General features: G+C 35.5%; 1 protein-coding gene across 3 annotated transcripts in view; it reads right to left on the bottom strand.

Moving 5' to 3' along the window:
* CSMD3 (CUB and Sushi multiple domains 3) overlaps nt 1-23,169 on the bottom strand; it is a 592,443-nt gene that overhangs the window by 151,442 nt on the left and 417,832 nt on the right. For all 3 annotated transcript variants that reach the window (XM_071421704.1, XM_071421705.1, XM_071421706.1), the window contains 3 exons: nt 21,028-21,166; nt 18,721-18,908; nt 10,897-11,091 (listed from right to left, as the gene is read on the bottom strand). In XM_071421704.1, coding sequence (XP_071277805.1) covers nt 10,897-11,091; nt 18,721-18,908; nt 21,028-21,166 — 522 coding nt within the window. The remainder of the gene's footprint in view (nt 1-10,896; nt 11,092-18,720; nt 18,909-21,027; nt 21,167-23,169) is intronic.

The following is a 23,169-nucleotide window of genomic DNA, read 5'->3' as shown; positions in this document are numbered from 1 at the left end:
ATGGGATCCATCCCAGGGTGATGAGGGAACTGGCAGATGATCTTGCAAAGCTGCTCTCTAGCATTTACCAACAGCCCCGGCTCTCTGGTGAGGTTCCAGATGACTGGAAGCTGGACAGTGTGATGCCCATTCACAAAAAGGGTGGGAAGGAGTGTCCTGGTAATTACAGGCCAGTTAGCCTGACCTCAGTACCTGGTAAGGCAATGGAACAGTTTATGCTGAGTATCATCCTGCAGCACTTACAGGAGGGCCAGGGCATCAGACCCAGCCAGCAGGGTTTAGGAGGGGTAGGTCATGTTTGACCAACCTGATCTCCTTTAATGACCAAGTGACCTGCCTGGTGCATGCAGGAAAGGCTGTGGATGTTGTCTATTTGGACTTTAGCAAGGCCTTTGACACTGTCTCCCTCAGCACACTCCTGGAGAAGCTGGCAGCCCATGGCTTGGACAGGAGCACTCTGTGCTGGGTTAGGAACTGGCTGGATGGGCCCAGAGAGTGCTGGTGAATGGTGCTGCATCCAGCTGGGGCCAGTCAGCAGGGGTGTCCCTCAGGGGTCTGTGCTGGGGCCAGTTCTGTTCAATATTTTTATTGACCACATGGATGAGGGGATTGAGCCTTTGATTAGTAATTTGCAGATGACACTAAGCTGGGAGCATGTGTCATTCTGTTGGAAGGTAGGAGGGCTCTGCAGAGAGACCTGGAATGGTTGGATGGATGGGCAGAGTCCAGTAAGATGAAGTTTAATAAATCCAAGTGCCGAGTCCTGCATTTTGGCCACAATAACACCCTGCAGTGTTACAGGCTGGGGACACTGTGGCTGGACAGCGTCCAGGCAGAAAGGGACCTGGGGGTGCTGGTCAGCAGCCGACTGGACATGAGCCAGCAGTGTGCCCAGGTGGCCAAGAAGGCCAATGGCTGCTGGCCTGTGTCAGGAATAGTGTGGCCAGCAGGAGCAGGGGGGTCATTCTTCCCCTGTACTCGGCACTGGTGAGGCTGCACCCTGAGCACTGTGTCCAGTTCTGGGCCCCTCAGTTTGGGAAGGATGCTGAGACACTTGAGCATGTCCAGAGCAGGCAACGAGGCTGGTGAGGAGCTTGGAACACAAGCCCTGTGAGGAACGACTGAGGGAGCTGGGGTTGTTCAGCCTGGAGAAAAGGAGACTCAGAGGTGACCTTATCACTGTCTCAAACTTCTTGAAAGGTGGCTGTAGTCAGGTGGGGGTTGGTCTCTTTCTCCAGCCAACAGCTGACAGAACCAGAGGACACAGTCTCAAGCTGTGCCAAGGGAAATATAAGTTGGATATTAGGAAAAAGTTTTTTACAGAAAGGGTGAAAAAGTATTAGAATGCATTGCCCAGGGAGGTCATGGAGTCACCATACCAGGATGTGTTTAAAAAAAGACTGGATGTGGCACTCAGTGCCGTGGTTATTTGAGGTGTCAGGGGTGGGTTGGTGATCTTGAAGGTCTCTTCCAACCTAGTGATTCTGTGATTCTGTAATGAGTATATTGCCCATTCAAACCCCCTTTATGTTGTTGTATACTGCCTAGTTACACGTCTCTAGAATGTACTTTTACCCAAATGAGTTTTTAAGCACTAGCAGTGAATCACAGCTGGAACAAAGAATCAGCTTTTTCTTGAATCATCTGCAAATAATATTACAATACTAGAATGACACTTTAGGTTTTCAAATGATGATCACTTTGTTTCCAAGTGATTTTAAATATTTTGAGTGTGTGTGCATCAGCAGTTTAAAAGGAAACTGCAGGAACAGTTAATGATTGTAATTTTAAATTTGAGATCTGACAGTTACTGATAAATTCACTGAGGTCATTATAATCCTCTCAATCTCAGCTTTCTTTTCCATCACGGTTGTTTAGGTTTGTCACACAGACTTTTAAATTAATTTTACAGAGACAGAAATTACCACTTTTCAAACTCACTAAAGGAAAATGAACCACAGAAAATTAAAAAGAAGGAAGAAAAAAAGACGGAAACAATACACTATCCATAATTAAAGACACATTCAGATTAGAAGTCAATAAAACTAATCAAGAAAGTTAGGAACAGGGACTCCTAAAACACAGGAAGGAAAAGTAGGGTCAGAAAGAACTATAAAATGGAACAATAGTCAAAATAAGTGGTCAATGAACAGCTATGAGCACAAATACCAATTGAAAATATAAAATTAAATAATACAGAATTGACATTTAAAACATGCAGAAGACAAAGAAAGAAAAATACCCATGAAACTTTTGTGTCTGGGAAACTTTCACACATGTCACTGGGATCTCTAGGGATCAGCAACTCAGAGAATCTTATTTACTACATTTCAAATCACCCAGTTGAAGAGTACAGATCTATTTCTCAGCATTGGAAAGATTTTTAATTACACTTCTCAAAAATTTAAGATTTTTTATTTTGTTGTAATAAGGACTATATATAAAAAACTCCAACTCTATTTTTCCTTGAACTATGAGTGCTGAGAAATAGACTCTCCTGTACCTGCAGGCAAGAAGTAAATATGACTTTCATGTTATATTTGTTTATTTTTTTGTTAACACTGCCTCATCAGTGTATATATAATGGGTTAGGATGCTCTTTGAGCGAAAAAATCCTCAAATATAATTCTGATAGAATTTTTATAATATGCAAAAGACTAGTAATAATGATTTCAAGGTAATTTATCTTGGACTGGAGCATCTCTCTTACAAGGACAGGCTGAGGGAACTGAGCTTATTTGGCCTTGAGATGACTGAGAGGGGACCATACGAGTGTCTATCAGTACCTGAAGGGAGGGTGAGAGAGCATAGATTCAGGCTCTTCTTGGTGGTGCCAAGGAATAACCAAAGATGATGAACAGAAACTGATGCACAGGAAGTTCCACCTGAACATGAGGAAGAACTTCTGACTTTTAGGTCACTGCCCAGAGAGCTTGTAGAGTCTTGTTCATTGGAGATATTCAAGAACTGTCTAGACAATTCTGTGTCACGTGCTCTGAGATGAAGCTGCTTGAGCAGGGAGGTTGGACTAGGTGACCCACTGTGGTCCCCTCCAAGCTTACCCACTCTATGATATTGTGATACTTCACAACCAAAATCTAATTATCATCACATGGCTATACTCAGGGTTATCTCTTATATAAGCATTTTATCTGCACTTAGAAATGAAATTGTTGTACCTTTTACTCTGTGCATTTGACTTTAGATATGATTAAACCATATAATTTTGTGATAATGTGAACTTTGTCATCTCAATTTTATGTGAATTTTTATTGGAACAATACAACTATTGCACAATTCATAGGAAAAATATGCATGGGATTGTGGGATTCACATTCTCTGAACCTGAGAGAAGCAGTGAGAGAAGCAAAGAATGATCAAAACAATTCTTATTTCATTTGCTGCTCCTGTGTTGTGCCAAAGTAGGATGCACTATGGAGACTGTTTACCCAAAGTGATGGTGTTTTGTTTCCTTGGCCTATCAGGGCCAAGTGCATATCCAGACTGTCGGTCAGCAGACAGTCATGAGATTCTGTGCAGTTGTGTGCAGAATTGAGAGCTTGGCAGATTAAGTTTACATGTAATGTAATATAGAGTAATATAGTATGCAATAATATAGTATAATAATCAATTAGCCTTCTGATATCCATGGAGTCCTCCTCATCATTCCTCCCGGACACTGGGCAAAAATATCACCGATATGAGATCTTTGTGATAGCCTTCATTTATTGATTTTTTCTAGATAACTCAGAACTAGACATCACATCAACAACTTTCAATTCTTACCTTGTAATCAAATATTATCCTAATGCATTCTATTACTTTCCCTTAAAAGATAGTATTTTTTCATGGAACACTGCCAAAAATCTTTATAAATTCAATTACATGGTAACAACTATTTTTTAATTTCACCCAAATGCTTGCTGAGCTCTAAGACATCCTAAAAAGATCCACATTCCTCTTCAAAAGTTATATTGATTTTTCTTCAGCTTGTTGAACAATGTGTCTCCTAGTTTGTTTTTTTGGTTTTTTTTGTAACTAATCTCTACCAATTTTCTAACTGTGGAAATTGGCCAGCTGCTCATCAAGGAAGATTTCTGACAGGTTTATCACCTCCCTCTGCTTCATCAGAAAGGCTAACTTAACCTCAAGGTCAACATTTGTACTTCAAACACTTCATATCTGTCTCTTTCACAACTACACAGAAAAGACCGTCTAATCCTAGCAACTTGCTATGCTTCTGTTTATTGATTTTCCTTATTTTGACTCAGTTCCTTCAGGCCAAAGGAATGGTTCCAACGCACTACTTATCCTGTTACCTCACTAAGGTAATATAAGAAATACAACATAATAGATAAGGAATTTATTTTTTTTCCTTCCCCTCAATAACATTGTCTTTGAATTTATTTTTGGCCTTGATCTGTTGTTGACTCTTTAGTAAGTTTTTACTTTTTTAATCTTTGCAAAACTGTATTACTGCTTAAATTAGGTTTTTGGTTGTTTTTTTTTTCTCACAACCCTTTTGGCCACAATTTCTACTACCTTCTTTTAAACAATTTCTACTACCTGCTTCTTAAAACATTTAGGTTTCCTGAAATGCATATCCTAATATCTACTAGATCCCTAGACTGTGTTGTTTCATCACCTCTTTTGGTGATCCATTTAAATTTTGATTCTGATTGGCAATATGCTAACATGGTGTTTTTACATGACTTCAAATCAACAGTAAATACTTACCTTTTTGTTGTTGTCTTCAAATCTATTTCAACAGCCTTCCCTAGTTTGATATTATTCCCCATACTAAGTAAAAAAAAAAAAATTTTCCTCTTTCTTTCCTCCTAGGGTGTCCAATTTGAATGCATTATAGACACTTCAGATACATTTGGAGCATATTATTGTGACATTTACTCCCATTGAGAAAATCTGCTCTGCTTTAGACCAGCTGTTTTTCTATTCATTCCATACTTTTATTTTATACTGAAATAGAAGATGTTTACTGAATCATCAGCATTTGAACTGAAAATAATTAAAATATCACTGAAAATAATGTTCTCTGGTCTTCTAGTACTTGTATTTACTCTCAATGGTAAATATAAATATAGATTAATGTGTAAAAATATTGTTTTTAAACATATTTTAAAATACCCCAAAATAAAGCAGTGTATTTCCTAGCATGTCACCTAACTAAAGGTTTCAACTATCATCTAAGTCAGTAATGGAATAACAAAATAATAGAAACATATAAAATGTGCAGTACAACAGGGAAGAAATCATAATCTTTTAAATTTATAGCAACAAAATAATTTCTGCACTAGATGGAGTACACAACTGCATATTGCATGGTGCTGTGATGTTTATATTAATTTCTTAAAACTCAGCTACTCTTTATGGCATAAAACAGAAATATATCACTCAAAGATTCCTGCAAAAACCTCACACCTAAGAGTAAAGTTTTGTTGTAAAAGACACTTTTCCTTCATAAGAGTGTAACATCAGCAAAAAAAGGCTGTAACACAAGCAGCTCCTGAGTTAAATGTCAAGAGACATGGGATCTGCAAGAGGGAGCTATGCTCTTTATTTTTATGCTGGACAGAGTCCTTGCCTACATTCCTATAGTATGTTGGCAAAATGCTTTATGTAGCCCAGTCAAGAAGGAAAACAAAATAGAATTCAATTTTAAAACAATGCAGTCTCTTAGTTACAGGTTTCTTCTGTTGATCAGAACCATCCATCCCCCAGTCTCCACTGTGACAGACAAACTGGAGATGACAAAACTTGTGCAGACAATGAAATATGAGTCTTATGGATGTAACCACCAGCATATTCCACATAATAAATCTTCTTCCAGTGCATTACTGAGGTCTTATTAAACAAGAGTGAGGACGTTCTGACTGCTGCCTGAGGTTAGGTTAGAAATATGCATGTCAGCTATAGCCAGTGCAGATGACTGGATCAGTTTCTTTAATTCCAGTTATTAATTAATTTACCATGATTATGAACTGATATTACATAATCCTGTCCTAATTCAGTGCCTTGCAGACTTTAGAAAATAAATATTTGCTTCTCTGTGTGACTAAATGTAGAGATATATTTTTCTTTCTAAGAACAGAATACCCTGAAGTCACCTTGTCTGTTTGAAAAAAATCTTCAAAGAAAAATATGCACCTATGGTTCTAATACTGAATACAGGAAAAGGCGTATATTTATGTAAACTACTGTTAAACCAGTTTTTCTCTGCACCTCAAAACACATTATGAAAGATTTTTTTTAAGGTAATGTTTTTTCAATCTTCTACTAGAAAATTTACATATTCAAAGCACAGAGAAGTGTTGGGTTTTAATATTCTAAAGAGAAAAAAGATCACATAATTTATTATGTATTTTCTTTGGTACTTTCTGTATACTTTATTGACAAACAAATTAGAAACTCTGTCAATTAATTTGCATATTTTATAATTAACACTATTTTCAAAAATATTAAAGTTGCTGTTACATTTTCCCTGCTAATTCATGATGTTGTTTCAAACTAACAGTTGTGTACAAAATCATTTAAAACTGTGGCTTGAATAAATATGCTTGATTTTAAATAATTTCTTTTATAGCAAAGAAAGTAAAAAATGAAAGCTGAAAAACCCCCCATTTCTTATAGCTTAAAATATTTCTCGTTCTTATACAATTTCCTTCATTAAACTCTGCTCCCAAAATTTGGCTGCAGATTTATTTCAACAGAAGAGGAAGTGACTGGTTTTATGATGCACTCCACTTAACTAATCCTTTAAATTCACTGGGAATTAGGGTTCTCTGGCAGTTGATTTTAATAAGATCATTGTAATTAACAACTTTCTTCATTTCTAATACTTTACTTACCATTATATGATATTATTACTTCTTAAATGAAAGCCTAGAATAATTACACACAACATTTATTATTCAATGGACTTTGTAAAGCCATAATATGAATTCCAAATGTGTATGCAAAAGGTCAGACAGAGTAGTTCTTGCTGTGAATATAAGCATCTGTCTGTATTTATTTTTGTCTTCTGATCTTTCCAGAATTGTTAATACTTATAGTTAACTCCAGTAAAATTTTCAAACTTTTTCTGATATGAAGAGAAAATCTATAAGAAAAGCTGAGTTTTTAACTTAAACATATTTAAAAAAAAAACAACTGTGGGGTTTTCAGCAAAATACCATCTGTCTGCATAGCCATAAAGAAAGAGATTATTTTCATTTTCTATTTACAAAACTATTTGTATATTTTACAGTAAAGAACCAGTCACACATCCTTAGAAGAATGAGACCACTGTCTCTGAGAAGTATATACTGACAACTAAATCCCTAGACAGTTACTGCAAATTCCACGATGTGGAAGCTAGATTTTCTCATTTTGGCTTTTGACTTGATAGTTCTTAGTGTACAATGGTCTCCCCTTTGCATGGATGAGGAATAATGAGTTTGCTCACACAGAAAAGGGTCTGTAGTGTGAGGTTTATGGGTTAAGATACACTCAGATGCCTACTTCTTTACTCAGAAATCTAGCTGCTAAATTTTAACACATATATCCCTCCAAAATAGAGGTTTTTGTGTGCTTTTAGTGCAAACAGTACTGTTTCCACACAGTATATTCAGACATTTCACTAGATCTAGTATTTCCTGTGTTGCTGTTCTAAGTCATATTCTGCTGAGCATGCAAGCAGATTAAATCCTGTTAATGCAGTCCAAATGCAAATGGAAAAAATATACCTTCTTAACCAGCTCTTTGAATGCCCCTTGATGACCTTTTAAGAAACATGTCTCTCTCCACTGACTATATGGAAGGAAAGCTTGGAATGGTAAAGCAATGTACATAAATCTGTAAAAATTTGGATGTGGAAGCTTGGGAACAAAAATTCAGAAGACAGTTCAATAACAATAAAATAAAATCCTTCATATTTTTTTCAAAATACCTTCAATTGATTTTTCAAGTTTAGAATTAAGCTTTCAGAGTATTCAGAATTTAAATAGCATTTTTGCATTCAAAGCAAAATCCTAACTGATTTCCATTCTACTTCTAAGTACTCAGGTCATTGTTTATGTGATTCTACAAAACAAACATGATGATCTGGGCAAAAAGAAAGTGAGAAATGCTTTGTAAAAAGTCAACATATGACAATTTTAAGTAAAATATGCTGCTTAAGTGGTGAAACTGACCATTACTTTGGAACTATAAAACACAGAGACACAGAGCATGTCATTACCAGTAACATTCAGCTTCATTAACTGCAGGAATATTCTGGTTTGTGCAGTTGCCCAACTCATTCCTCATTCAAAATTTGAAATATATTTAAATTACAACTCTTCATATGGTTGTTTGTAAAAAGTGCATAAAAATATGATCTATAAAGCCTCTGATTAAGTAAACAATGTTGAGTAATTTATGAAAAAGTTGTCAGCATTTCCTATATTACAAAGCAATAAGCAGTAACATTATGCTATTTTATGCATATCTCTTTTCTACCCTAAATTTTTCAGATATAAACCTGATTTGAGCTGCCTCAAATAGCCATCAGATCAAAAGAAACTGATATAATATCCTGAATTGGTTTTGCTACCAAATAAAAAAGTGAATAAATCTTAAGCATAGGCATATTCTCATAGTCAGTTTAAAAATATTAGATATTCTTAGATATATCTTACAGATGGAAGTTTTTTGAAGCCTGGATTCAAATATTTCCAAGGAGTCATCTGTAATGAAATGTAGTAAAATGTTTTAGTGATCAATAAATTATTTCTTCTGCTGGGAACAAGGTTTTCACATTCAGTTATGAATATGATTTTCCATTAGTTGTCTTTTTGCTATTCTGTAAACAATTATTATTTGCTACCAAAAATTTAAAATTACCTATAGTTGTTGAAGCTGAAAGAAAACATTAATCATTGTCTCTGTCGTACTAATAATGCATCTACAGATGTTCATTACATCCTGTTCTTAACATCCATAGTGAAATACCACTACCTTAGCACATTAGCCTAGATAATCTTAGCATCTGTTCAGTTTTTTTCTTGTAACTAATTAACTAACGAAATAAACCCCCAGTATACACTGAGGTGGTATTTTATACCATATTTCACTGTAACTCTATCAGTTTCAAAGCAGCTGCAAAAATACAAACTAAAGAATGGAGGAATCTGATTACTACTATGCAAATTTTATTGTGTAGGTGAGACCAGTTTTCAGGAGCTAGATTCAGCTCTCAAATTGTTTCTTGCCAACTCTGTACCTGAGAGCTAATTAACTGATCTGATCTTTCTTATATCTGTATAAAAGTTCTGTTTTTCTTGAGATAAATCACACAAAAGTGGAAAGCATTGAAAACATGGTCAAAATATAATATATCACAGCAACATAACTAAAAAACTCCATTGATTCTTAACTGGAGGAAAAAGCAATAAAAAAAAAAAAGTGAAAACATCTATTCAGCGTCATCATATCCTAAGAAGTATGGGCTTTTCATGTTTGAAATAAGGTCCTTATTTTTCTCAATCTATTACAATGGCAGTACTTCCAAGCAAAATACTCTCCCTTCACTGGAAGTTACAACAGACAGCACTGGAAGATTGCTAAGTAGATTATAAGTGACACTAATAGACACAATTATTGCATCAATAAAGTATTTTTTAACTTCCATTACCTATCAAGACTTTCTTTAAAAAAAAGAGAATCATTCCCCTATTGTGCGCAATAAGCTTCCTCACCAACTCCTCTCTAAAAAACAACATTCATCCCTCATTTTAAAATGAGAAAAACTATTTGACTTCTAATGCAGAGATTTTAGAAATTTGAACACACTTCCAAACTTTTTCAAGGGCCGACGTCCCAGTTTGATGCCACTGGGTTTTGGAATGCAGTGCTATGATGGTTTTGGTAGATAATGAAAATACTGAACTTCTTCAAATGGTTATAATATTGGATATTATTTAGATTTCAAATTTTTTTGTTGGTTTTGCTGGTACTCTACCATCCACTTTGCAATAGAAATTTGAGCACAAAACAAAGAAAATCCACATTCTGTTTGTTCAAATTGGAAAATCTATGTTTGTTCAAATTGGAAATGGATTTAACAGACATTTTGTCCTCAAATTTGAAAAGGAATGGCAAGTAACATAATAATTGGATTTTATTTTAACTTAAGAAGCAAATGCTAGTTTTCTCATATAATATCTGCATACATGGGAGAGGTTTTGTGCTGAATCTTACAGAATATGTGATTTTTCACAAAGTTAAAATAGCAAGCAGCTATCACTTCCTGTTAAGACATCAGCAAAATAAAACTTTAATCTTTTCTTAGAGTTTAAATCTGAAAATGCTGATGCTTGAGATTGTCAGTGGTCATACAACTAAAGTCAGAACAATCTTGAAATGAGCAGACTTTATATCTTAACTGGATATTTCCTGCATTTTAAGGCTTTTCAACACGTACAAGAATTTAAATCTTGTAATGCAATATATACAAAAGATTTCATCTGCATGTTTTTAAAGCCAGTAATAGCAAAAAGAAACAAACATATATCATGACAGCCAATGTATACTTACTGTTGTACTTAAATACATATATATAATATATATCTCTATACTCTGTTGTAAGTTAATTCAAGAACACATGTTGACATGGAGAATGACATTACCATTAAGACAAAATTCAAAATAATAACACTATTTATTCAATGTTAATAAAAACTGGAATTGATAGTTTCCTGAGTTGTCACATATGTATTTTATTACATGTATCATTGGAAAGAGTTTTTTTCTGAAAGAGAGTATTATTAAAATCACCTCGAAATTTTTACTTGTTTCTTCCCTATTACAAAGCAAGAGTAATGACAACAGCAACTAAAATAAATGAAAAACTGCTCTTACCATGACAGCTGGGCAGGGCTCTGTTCCACCCAGGTCTTCCATCATCTCCCATGATACATGTTAGTGTAGAGTATCCCTGAAGAACATACCCTGCATCACAGTAATATGTAACAGTGGAACCCAGTTTATAATCCATTCCAAGTCTGGTTCCATTCATTATATTTCCAGGATCAAAACAAGACTCACGAAGTTTTGCTGTAGAGGAAACAAGTGTGAATATAATTCTGAATATAATCCAAAATTAATAAATAAGAAATATAAACTAAAACAAATAAAAACAATTATAATCTAAATATTTCCCAGAGTTCCCTTGAGGCCTTCTTTGAGTACCCTGTAGAACCTGTTTTCTTTTTTTTAGAAGGCTTTCCATCAAATATCTTCTCTACTTCATTCTAACAACTGTACAAATTACTATATCATGTCAGAAAAAAAGTCTTCTGTCCTTTTTTAAGTATAATTCTTATAGTGCTCCATTTTTTTTTCAGAATTCATTCTGATCAATGATAAAGTTAGATTAAGTTAGATATACAGAAATTTTTCCAGTAGATAAGGCACATCCTAGTTTTAAAATCTATGGTGTGAAGACTGGTAAATGGAGGAAACCAACGTGAACAATTTGTTGCACAATAAGAAGTATGCGAACCAGAATGTCTTCAAAATTAATAAACCTCAGGTGAGTTTCTATATGTATATGATGTGATTGTATACATTTTCATATACATATTTACCCCTCAGTGGATGAAAAAATATAAAAATATTCCCTAAATGTATCTCATTCTTTTATCACTTATAACTATTTGTTTCAAATTATTGAAATAAATTCAAACATATGCATAGGCTTTTATCTTTGCTTCCCTTTTACTTCTATAATGTGAATACCAATGTCCAGTAACATATTGAACAAAAATAAATACTCAACACTTCTAATTAACAGCATTATTACACAGAAGGTGAGAAAAGTAAAACATTTAGGAAAAAAATGCAATTTCCTTTAAGGAAACAAGAGTAAATGTATTATGTAGAAGCTGGAGTAAAACAGATTATTTTATGCTGTGCTGGATGAAGTATGGAATAATATATTTTAGCAAGCAGAAGATGGAAATGTCAGACTTTCTTTAACATTTAAGAGTGTTTTGGAGAAAATCAATAGGGAACACTTCTTAATTTTCTACAAGACCAGTGCCAGCTTTCAAATACATCAAAAAATGTTTCTTTACCAGGCATATTTGCACTGTGGAACTTTCTGCTACAGGTAGGTATGGTTGCCAAAAGATTATATGAGCATTGAACTTCCTGGAAAGCTTTTTAAGAGTTTTATATAAAAAGACACTTTATCTGATCCTGTCAGTACCTAAAATGAAGTTTCTGAGAAATTATAGATAAGCAGGAGCAATTATTATTTATTTGACTTTTATATAGTTTGGCCACACATAAACTATTGGTCACTACTAGAGCCAAGTTAATGAACTAAGTACATCCCTTAAGGCCACTTTTATGTTGTAATGTTTCTGAGAGGAGATAAATAAATACATTGTGGTAACATTTGAAGAAGGAAACATAGAATAATTCTTTTGAATTTTCAATTTCACATCTTTCAAAAGCATGTCAAGGTCTCCTAGTGTGTTTAAAAATTTATTATGATTTGCACATATAGTCTACAGAGCATGGTTCTGATATGAAAAACAACAGAGTAACAAATAATAATTACAATACATCTTTAATCTTTAAGAACAGGATTAGGTACTGACATTGATTTATATAGGTAGAAGTACTGTGTAGTCTAAAAATAATTTAACACTCATTCAAAAATTTGGATGGACAATGAAAAGTCAAAAGATGCAATTTACTAGAAAGTCTATAAGATATCACATAGATATTATTAATTATTGAGTAAGCCATCCACACATTCATTTGAGAAGTCTGGCAGGTCATAGGGCAAATTTCAAACTCTTTCAAGTCTAAATTATCAAACTTAGGGGGAAAAAAGGAAAAAAAATGGATAAATTAATTTAAGATTATAACGAATACTTTAGAAAATCAATACAATAACATTTTTTCCTGTTATTGAACCAATATTGATATAACTGCATTGATTCATAATTGCTAGTGTGAAATCATCATTCTTGAGTTTATGACAAAAATAATTCAAAATGTTTCAAAGGTACTTCAGAAGGTACACAGATAAAGTGGATATTAGTCCTAGATGAAAAAAATAGAGAGAAAAAATAATCTATTATGTCTGGCGCATAAATCAAAAATTGAGAAAAGAATGATCTGTCACAGCACAAATTACCTCTAGGGAAAAAAATACAGCCCTGTAATTTTCTTTTCCCCAAAATTATAGTTGTGACAGGCTTCTGAAATTGCTGACTAAACAGTAACAATGTCACTATAGAAATACAGTTTCTTAATACCAATTCTGAAAAATAAAGCCTGAAATACTAAGTACCTTAAAACTACTTCTGCAAATCTGAAGGAACTGCTAAGTGAATTTGTAGAAAAAGTTAGTAAATATTCTACAATGTACGAAGAACAAATCAGATGAGGCAAAAGAATTCTTCAGATCTGGCTGAGAACCAGTGAAAAAAGACCAAGTAAGAAGGCTCTTTCAGCAAATTTATAAGTGCTCCCAGGAGACAGGAGGGAAAGTTGTTCACCAACAACATCATGTTGCTCCAACTGAGGAACACAAAACATTGATTATCCCTGTAGCTGTTTCCCTTTTTTCCTAACAATATTAGTATCATTAAGTTAAAAACATGTAAAGGGAGTGGCAGATATAGCAGAACATCAGAGAAAATGCTGTAATATTACAAAGATATTTTTTCAGTAGGAGCATTTTAAAAATTATTTTCTGTAATAACAAATAATAAGTTATTATTTGTTATGCCAGGAAATAATTTTTTTTCATTGGGCAGTTGAGATTTGGGTTACAGTAACATTAAATTCTTGTCTGTTCATACCAGGTGCCAATTCCTTCTGTACATAATAAAATTTTGCAAGGTGCTTCAAAGAAATCAGCCTTTACTTCTCTGATAACATTGTCACATCACTGGATCAAGTAAGGCTCTGAAATACAGGCTGAAAACAGTGACACATGCTGTTTCAATCTCAAGTGGAACAAGGAAGTCTCTGTTGAATATCATAGTGTAATGATGCCAAAATCCTCCTGAAAACTAGTATCTCAGTGTGTGGGAAATGTTATTGGAAGGCAAGAGAAGCAAGTGCTTTGTCCAGAACATGATGACTTACCACTACATCCCTAAGTTTCAAAGAGAATAAAGCCATAATAAACTTCTTGGAGATAATATTACAGACATACTAAACTATAGCAAGCATTCAGTAATTATTCTCCAGAGTACCTAATAGAACTAAAGAGCTTTTCCTACATTATAATATAGAAATGAAGTGAGGGAGAGAGAATGGGAATAAAACTCAACCACATGGTTACAGATTAGGCCTGGGACATGGGTCAGTCTGAGATTTAGATCTGAAAAATAGGGTCCACCAATGAAGTATAATTTGAGTACCCTTACAATTAAAATATGATTAATGTACATATAGGGCACAACTGCATCAGTTACAATTTGCATGAAAAATTTATGTTCATCAAATCAGAAAAAATTAGGTTGAAAGTGATGTAGTCATTTGCCCATCCAAATCAGGGCCAATTTGATTAGGTTGCTTAGGCCTTTGTACAGTCCAGTTATGATTTTGAAGGATTCCAATGCCATAATCTAAGGGCAAGCAGTTCCAATGTTTGACTATCAGAGTGATTAATTTTTTTATTAATATGCAATTGAAATTTCTGTTATGTCAATTTTTCAGTCCATTAGCTCTCAGCTTATCACTCTGAGAACCTGAGAAGACTTTGGCTTTGCCTTTTCAACATGCCCTTGCAACACTGCCTCCTTAGGTAGTTGGAGCAAACCCAGTTGGCACAGCTGATGCCAAATGACCAAAGCTGGATCCTACCATATGGTATGGCATCCATATCATATGATGCTATGCCATGGATATAAATTTTGGGGAAAAAAAAGGAAGGGAGGGACATTTGAAGTAATGCATTTGTATTCCCTAGTCATCATTACGTGTGATGGAGCCTTGCTTTACTGGAGATGGCTGAACATCTCCCTGCCCATGGGAATGAATTCCTTATTTTGCTCTGCATGTATGCATGGCTCTTGTTTTCTATATTAAACTGCCTTTATCTCAACCCATGAGTTTTCTCACTTTTACTCTTCTTATTTCCCCCATCCTGCTGGAAACTGGAGTGGCCATTTTCCTGGAAAAACTCCCTTTTGTGATTTTTTCCTTGCAACTCACATTCCCATGTCTCTAGGACTGAGGTTGATATTCTATCTCACTTTCTCACGTTGTCTCCATGTCCTGTTTATCCACTGATTGTCCCTCTCTGTCTTTCCAAGTCTTTACTGCCAATGAGGCAGTGACATTTGGTGTGCTCTGTAAAAACTTACAGCATGAGGATCATTTACACAGGACTTCTGGATCTTTGGATAACTGTTCAGTATAAAGGTCATCATAAATCGCCTGCAGCATTGCTAATTTCTTCAGGTACTGGATACATCTCCTCATGGGGGCCCATTTGCCTGAATGGATTATAACATCATCTTAGAAGGGATAGCTTTTCCTCATGCCTGGAAGGAATCATCTTCAGAGGGTTTGTACCCCATTTTCAATCATTTTGACAATGTCCCCTTCCCTAGAAAGGGATCCCACATGCTGGACTTGTCCTTCTAATTCCAGATTACTGACCCTGTTAACCCAGCACTGGCACAGCCAAAGTGTCTGCTCATTGTATGGTCACTGACTTGCTTATGAGTTCTTCCTCTTACTCCTCCTCTTGTGATGGCCCTTTGGAGTAGCCTTCTTCACCCAGTTCCTCCTCCTTTTCCTTCTTAGGAGGAGTTTCTGTCCTTACCGAACAAGCTGATGTTCGCAATATTTCTGTTTGTGTGTAGGTGTGTCTGATACCAGCATGGGCTGTTCCTCTGGTTCAGTTGCAAGGCCTATCATGACAGCTGGAGCAGCCAGAGCTCCCGTTGGTTTGTTGTCAGATCCAGAGGCCTCTTCTGCTTGAGGACAGTCAATTATGTTGATTAGGGCTTGGTAGGCCTGGGCCAGGTCCCAGCACATTGCAATGATTTATGTCTCTCTGGAATTGCTAGTGTGACAAGATACTTTCCTCAAATATTTTAGTAGTTTTTGAGCATTCTACACTTGTTTGGGGCTGAACTACCAAAACATTGGAGGTGGACACTGTCCTTGGTACTTGCCTACCCTTTCCCATGCACTCTGTAACTTGTAATGATCCAGCTTCAGGACAGAACCCTGGGCAGAATCCCTAAATAATTGTTTAACCTCAAGCAAAACCTGAAACACATGCAGGAAACATAGCAATATGAATATACTGGTTTAAACATCTCAAGGATATTCAAAATTCTCAAGAGCTATTGAAATTAGCCTGGAGGAGAATGAAAAGGTGAAAGTGAAAGAAAAGGTGAAGGAATGTGTTCCTCCTCATCTGCCCCATAGATTGGGTCTCTGATGAGAAAAGATAAAAGGTGTGATTGTTAATAGTTTTCAAGAGGTGGTTCCCTAAAAGTACATATATGACAACCATACTGAGCAAAAATACAAGATTAGTCTCACAAACAGGAATTATTTTATCATATCTTGAGCCAGTGTTACACAGTCCACCAAAATTATATCCTTAATCCAGGCCCCAGAGGTAACAAAAGAAGAACACAGAGAGAAAGTAATACATAACCCAATTCTCAGAACAAGCACAACAACTCTGACTCCAAATAAATCAACATTGTGACCAGTGACTATTGATTAACAAAATGGATGATTAAAACAAATTTGCTTAAGCACACTCTGGTCAGACCTGCAGTCAACCTGCCAAAAAGGACTGTTGAGTTTTAGCCCATTCAGCAACTAAGGACCATACAACTGCCCATTCAATGAGATCCACAGTGGTATGGGGAGAGAACTGGAAAGATTGAATCAAGATGATCTGTAGATTGAAATGAGATGGTTTAATAGTTTAAATAAAATGTAATAATAATAACAATAATAGAAACAATAATAAACTGTAACGGAAGGAAAATTTAAACAAAGATACAGACATAAAACCTCAGAAAAGCATGTTCTGTAAAAGCAAAAGAATTGCTTATGACCAACTGACTGATGCCCAGCCAGCACCTAAGTAGGCTCTCTCAGTCCAGAATATCATGTTGGAAAGGTGGGGTCAAGTGCTGCGGCTGTGTTCCCTCCCAGCTTCTTGTGCTTCCCCAGACCCCTCAACAGCAAAGAAGTATGAGAAGAGACTGTCTCCATAATAAATATCCTTCACGCTCAGATTTGTAGAAAGGAGAAACCCTTTGATTCCATGACTCTAGACTTCATTCAACAGCACAGAGAAAAAATATTGGACTCTTTAAAAATAATTTATTTTCTTGTTCTTCAGAAGTTCTGTGATCTCCCTATAGCACTTCTATCTGCATTTATTATTTTTTTCAATTTAGTAGAAGAAGTATATGTAAGTGAACTGAAACATCATACATCTGGGCTTACCATCAATATGGTTGAGACCTACTTTTAACTTTTCAGGAGTAGCTCATACTGTGGAGACAACTTTCTTGACATCTCTAGGATCCAATGACTGTAGGAAAGTATAAGGAGGCTTCATGGGCTTTATGAAGCACTGAATACATCATTCTTTCCCTTCTATACCTTTGAAATAACTAACTACTCTCAGAATAAATGGAGAAGAAAATAAGATCAAGGAGGTCTGTATCACCCTTATTTTCTTTCTGATTGTCTTTACAGAATATTTTCATGTTCATTTAATAGAAAATATTTCTGTTTCTCAAGCCATGCAGAGGCAGTTATGAAAGTTCATATTGGTTATATATTTTGCAAGTCTACATTTTCTTGTTTACTGTGCTATGACCTCAGGCAGATCTGAGACAGGTGGACAGCCCTACTATGGTCTATCATATAAAGGTCTAGCCAAAATAGTGGTTTATTTTCAATATTGGACTCTTAGATTCTAGCATGTAATTTCATCTGACAGGACCTTAAATGCGCCTAAATCAATAAAATAAAAAAATAAATTAAATTCTAGATTATATATATATATATATATATATGTATATATGTATATGCTGTTATGCCACTGCAACATTATTTTTGAAACCTGTATACTGCTGTCTCCTATTTTTTCACAGAATCACAGATTCATACAATAATTTATGTTGCGAGGGTCCTTGAAGATCATCTAGGTCCAAATGCTCCTGCCATGAGCAAGGAAGACCAGGTTGTTCAGAGCTTCCACTAGACCAGGTTGCTCAGGGCTGCATCCATCCTGGTTTTTAAAACCTCCAGGGACTGGGAGTCCACAATCTCTCTGGGCACCTTGTTCCAGTGCCTCACCACCCTCACAGTAAAGAATTTCTTCTTAATATCTAATCTAAATCTGCCCTCCTTCAGCTTAAGGCTATTCCCCCTTGTCCTATCACTACATGCCCTCATGAAAGGCGCCTGCCCAGCCTTCTTGTGAGCCTGCTTCAAACACTGAAAGGAATCATGCATTCAACATTACAGGTAAATGAAATCATACTAGAAACTTTAAGTTAGCAATCCTATAACATTATAGTTGTGTGAATTGAGTATTCACATTATCATATTCTCAGGCAAAACAAAAACATTACCAGGCAGAAAATTATGAGAATTTAAACCAAAATTTGCACTCATGCATTGAATGGTGAAAATATAGAGAAAAATAATTTTATTTACCTTTGTATTCCAGATGGAATCCAGTAAAACTAACAGATCCATCACTCCGAAAAGCCAGATGCATGGTATTTGAACTGCTCTCTATCCTCTCTGGCAGTTTGCTGTCTTGAAAGCTACCAATCAGTGGGCTGTTACTGTCTGGCCCATCATATATATAAAGAAAATCATAATTTGGTTCTATACTGAAGCTAGAAAACAAAAAAGAGAAATATCAGATGGAATATGCTTTGCCTAACATTTTCACTCTTATTAGCTTAAATTTGAAATTTACTATCATTGTTTTAATAAAAGGAAAAAAAAATCCCTCCACTGTCAGAAAAAAAAAATGGTTTGTAGAAGTGTCTTATTAGCAAACACAGAAATATTCAATCTTTTGGTTCACACCTTAGAAACAAAAATTTCCTGCTAGCCAGAAAAAAGGAAAGTTTTTTAAATAGATAAAAAATAATAACATATTCCTAAAGATTTAGAAAAATAAACAACCTAGATCGATTGGAACCCTTGGCAGAAATGCTTTATGATATAATGCACTCGGCTTTCAGCCAGGTTCAACACTTTCAGACAGCCAGAGGATGATCTTCCTATATCTCTTAGAGCAAGAAGCATTTTGCCTATGATCAGTTTAAATAAAAAAGATCAAGTTTTGAAACCTCCTATTTTCTTCTGAACTACATTATTAACTACATTTGATAACTTAGTTAGTTAAATTCAAACTTAATTTTAGTTAAGAGCAGAGAGTTAACCAATTTTACTTGTAAGATTGTCCCTGTACAAAAAGAAAGTTTTCTAAAAAGGTAGTTAGTAAGAGAATGAAAATCCAATCTATTATGTCTCTACTTGACAGTAGCCCCTCACTGAAATAAATGTAGGCATTGAAGACCTGATAGAGCTCCCCTTTTAACTTTTGGATTATTTAAAATATATTTCCTTATAAAAGAAATGTGAAAGTAAAAAGTCAACAGCTTTGATTACTAAAGTGCCATAGTTCACCTTGAGTTTAAAAGGATTAGCTGGAACAAGTTCCACTCAAAAGACTATTTAACAGTACTTAGTGGAGTATTCAGTGTTTCTCACTCTAGGTCAGTCTGTGTGTCACAAATGAGGCAATTCTCAGTAAAGATGCAATCTGCTTTGACCAAGCCTAAGCTTCTGAGTTTCTATCAAAAATTAATAGCAACAGACCAAATATTGAGATTTTTTTTTAACTTGGTATTTGGGATCTAGAAACTGTTCATAGTATCTGGATTCACACTGCAAAACATTTTTTTTATTCTAAGATGGAGGATCTCATATCTAAATGTAGAATATAAAAAGCAGAATACTCTTAAATATATTGAGCTCATGATATAAGCCAAACCAACAAAGTGCTAGTACGCAATAGAAAGTTTCCTACCAACTTACAACTTTCTGAAATCACCAACAAAATAATTATACTGTTAATTATGTAAATATAATTACATGATTAATTTTCTTAGGATGGATTCACCAAAATACATACTATGTTATTGACCACCAAGAACAGACAGCTATATGATCTACCTCTCTAAAGAAGTCATCACATTAACACTGGTCAGAACAATATAGACACTATTATAGAACACCCAGCATAAGAAGAACTTAAATTTGATGGGACATCATAAGTACCATTTTTACCTTTTCTGTGACATATTTCCTAGTTAGGATGCATAATTTTCACACATAATAAATATATTAATTTACATCATGCGTTACAAATGGTGCAGACAGCAGAAGTTCCTTTGTGAATTCTATTAAGCTCAATTTAGTCTTCTATTGTGATAAAAGTCTAGAACAATTCTATTTAATAGCCAGAACATCAGGAAGTATCTTGAGTGTCCTGAAATTACATGGACTAATAAAACTAAATTTAAAGACTATTTTTGAAATTTTGCCTAAATAGCAGATGTCACATACAAGTAGATGAATCAATAGTTTTCATCATTAAAGACCATCTTGGTTTGCAGACATTTCAATGAGTTAGTCCATGCCACCTTCTCAGGAACTGAATCTTAGTTAAATTAAGCACCATCTACCTCAACATTAGCCAGTGTAAACAGAATGCTTTTGAGGAAACAGCAAAGAGATTTCAAGCTCCACCTGTATGTGTATTGATGACTCTGACATATTTATTGTAACTTTTAACAAAGATAATAGTTACTAATCCCTTTGATAGTTATATTAAGTACACATATATTACCCTACAGAAATCTAAACAATAATAAAGTTATAATAATGAAGCCAATAATAAAGTTATAAACATGACTTTAAAATTTTTAAGTAGCAGCTTACCTGATAAATGCTAACGATATAACATAATCACTATTAACATTGATAGTCCAGTCACAATCTCTGCTGTGGGGATACGGATGAGGGAAGTTTGGTGAAAGTATAAAACCTGATGAGCCAGTCAGGTTTCCTCCACAGGGAGCTGTGAATAAAAATAGACTGAACTTGAGGAAAGAAGGTAAGAGACAAAGAGGCAAGTAGCAGCAATCTGTTCACTTGACATTTAGTGTCCTCCAAAAGTTAAACAAGTGAGGTATTTACAAAGTCTTAATAGAAACAAACAAAAAACATATTCACATTTTGCCTTAGACAAACACTAATACTACTATGTGAAACTCTTGCTTTTGAAATCTGTCCTTTTGCTTGCATAGCATCATTTCAAGGTTTTTCTGAATATATGTGAACTTGAAAAATGCTCTGGCTACATACATAAAAAGACTTGACCAGATAAGTTTTCCTCTTTCTACTTCTTGTTAAAGACATTCTAAAAGAACCTCCTTAGGCTATGAAACATGATACTTACACTGATAACGCAATTATCTGCCTTTTCACCAGATAACAGTGATTAGTTCAGATCAAGATGGATACAATATAAATTAAATTTTAAAAAATATTCAAGTAATTGCACTTTTCAAACTCGGAGATAAATAAAATAGCATTAAGCACAATCAGAGTAAAACAACCACATTTTTCTATGTGATTTTGAGGTTCCCAAATGTTGTGGGGTTTCAGTCCAGCAAAATGAATAGTAAAAAAAGAAGGAATGTGTAATGAAATTTGTTCTTCAGTATTCCTTATCTGAGACTTCATGTAGCACCAGAGAATAATTAGGTTTTCTAAAGATCTTCTTTGAAAGAACTTCTTATAATATTATTCAAAAGATCACAGATAAGATTTATAAAGATTTATATTTTTGAGTTTTAATTCTGCTAAGTGATCATCTGGGCCTAGGAAGGTAATTGATTATTCAGGTCTTCTGTGACAGAGATTCTGTGAGCTCTAGGGCTATTTAAATCTCTTAAAGAATCATATAGATCATTGAGTGCAACCACAAACCTAACACGGCCAAGTCCATCACCAAACCATGTCCCTAGGTGCCACATCTACATGTGTTTTAAATACCTCCAGGGTCAGGGACTAAGCCACTTCCCTGGTGAGCCTGTACCAACGCTTGGTAACCCTACTGGTGATGAAGAAATCTGTCTTTATAGCCAACCTAAACCTCCCATTGTGCAAATTGAGGCCATTTCCTCTCATCCTGTCATTTGTTACTTGGGTGAAGAAATGAACAACACCCTCAATACAACTACATTTCAGGTGCTTGTAGAAAGCAAGAATGTTTTCCCTGAGCCTCCTTTCCCCTAGGCTATACAATGTCAGCTTCCTCAGGTGATCTTCATAATGCTGTTATCTGGACCCTTCACCAGCTTTGTTGCCCTTCTCTGGACTCACTCTATTACCTCAATATCACCAGCACCGAGTACAGGAGGATGATTGCTGCCCTGATCATGCTGGCCATACCTTGCTGATACAAGCCAGGATACCACTGGATTTCTTGTGGGCCTCTGGGCACACACTGGCTCATGTTTGGCCACCTGTCAACCAATGCTCCCAGGTCCTTTTCCAATGGGCAGCTTCCCAGCCATGATCCCCCAAGCCTGGAGTGCTACATGGTGTAGTGCAGGACTCATCACTTCACCTTTTTGAACCTTGTAGCAGTGGCCTTGGCCCATTGATCCAGCCTCTCCAGATCCTGCTGCAGAGCCTTCCTACCCTCCAGCAGATCAACACTACAGCACAACTTAGTGACGCCAGAAAATTGAGAGTGCGCTCAGTTGCCTCATCCAGATCATCAATAAAGAGATTAAAAAGGATTGGCCCCAGTACTGAGACCTGGGGAACACCAGAGGTGACTGGCCACCAGCTGGATGTCACTCCATCCACCCTGACTCTCTAGGCCCAGCCATCCAGTCAGTAGCTACCCAGTGAAGAGGCCAGTGAACCTGTCCAATGAATAGTCAGTTTCTCCATGAGAATGATGCTGGGAATAGTGTCAAACACTTTACCAAATGCTGAATAGCTAACACCCCCTGAGCAGGTGTCCTTGTCATTTTGAGCATCCTTGTCACAAGGAGATCAGGATGC

The sequence above is a fragment of the Agelaius tricolor genome, unplaced genomic scaffold, assembly GCF_023055355.1.
Source record: "Agelaius tricolor isolate 1412-34295 unplaced genomic scaffold, bAgeTri1.0.p SCAF_2, whole genome shotgun sequence".
Lineage (NCBI taxonomy): Eukaryota > Metazoa > Chordata > Aves > Passeriformes > Icteridae > Agelaius > Agelaius tricolor.
Note: the sequence above shows the minus strand (reverse complement) of the source record. Positions and strands in the feature narration are given on the sequence as shown.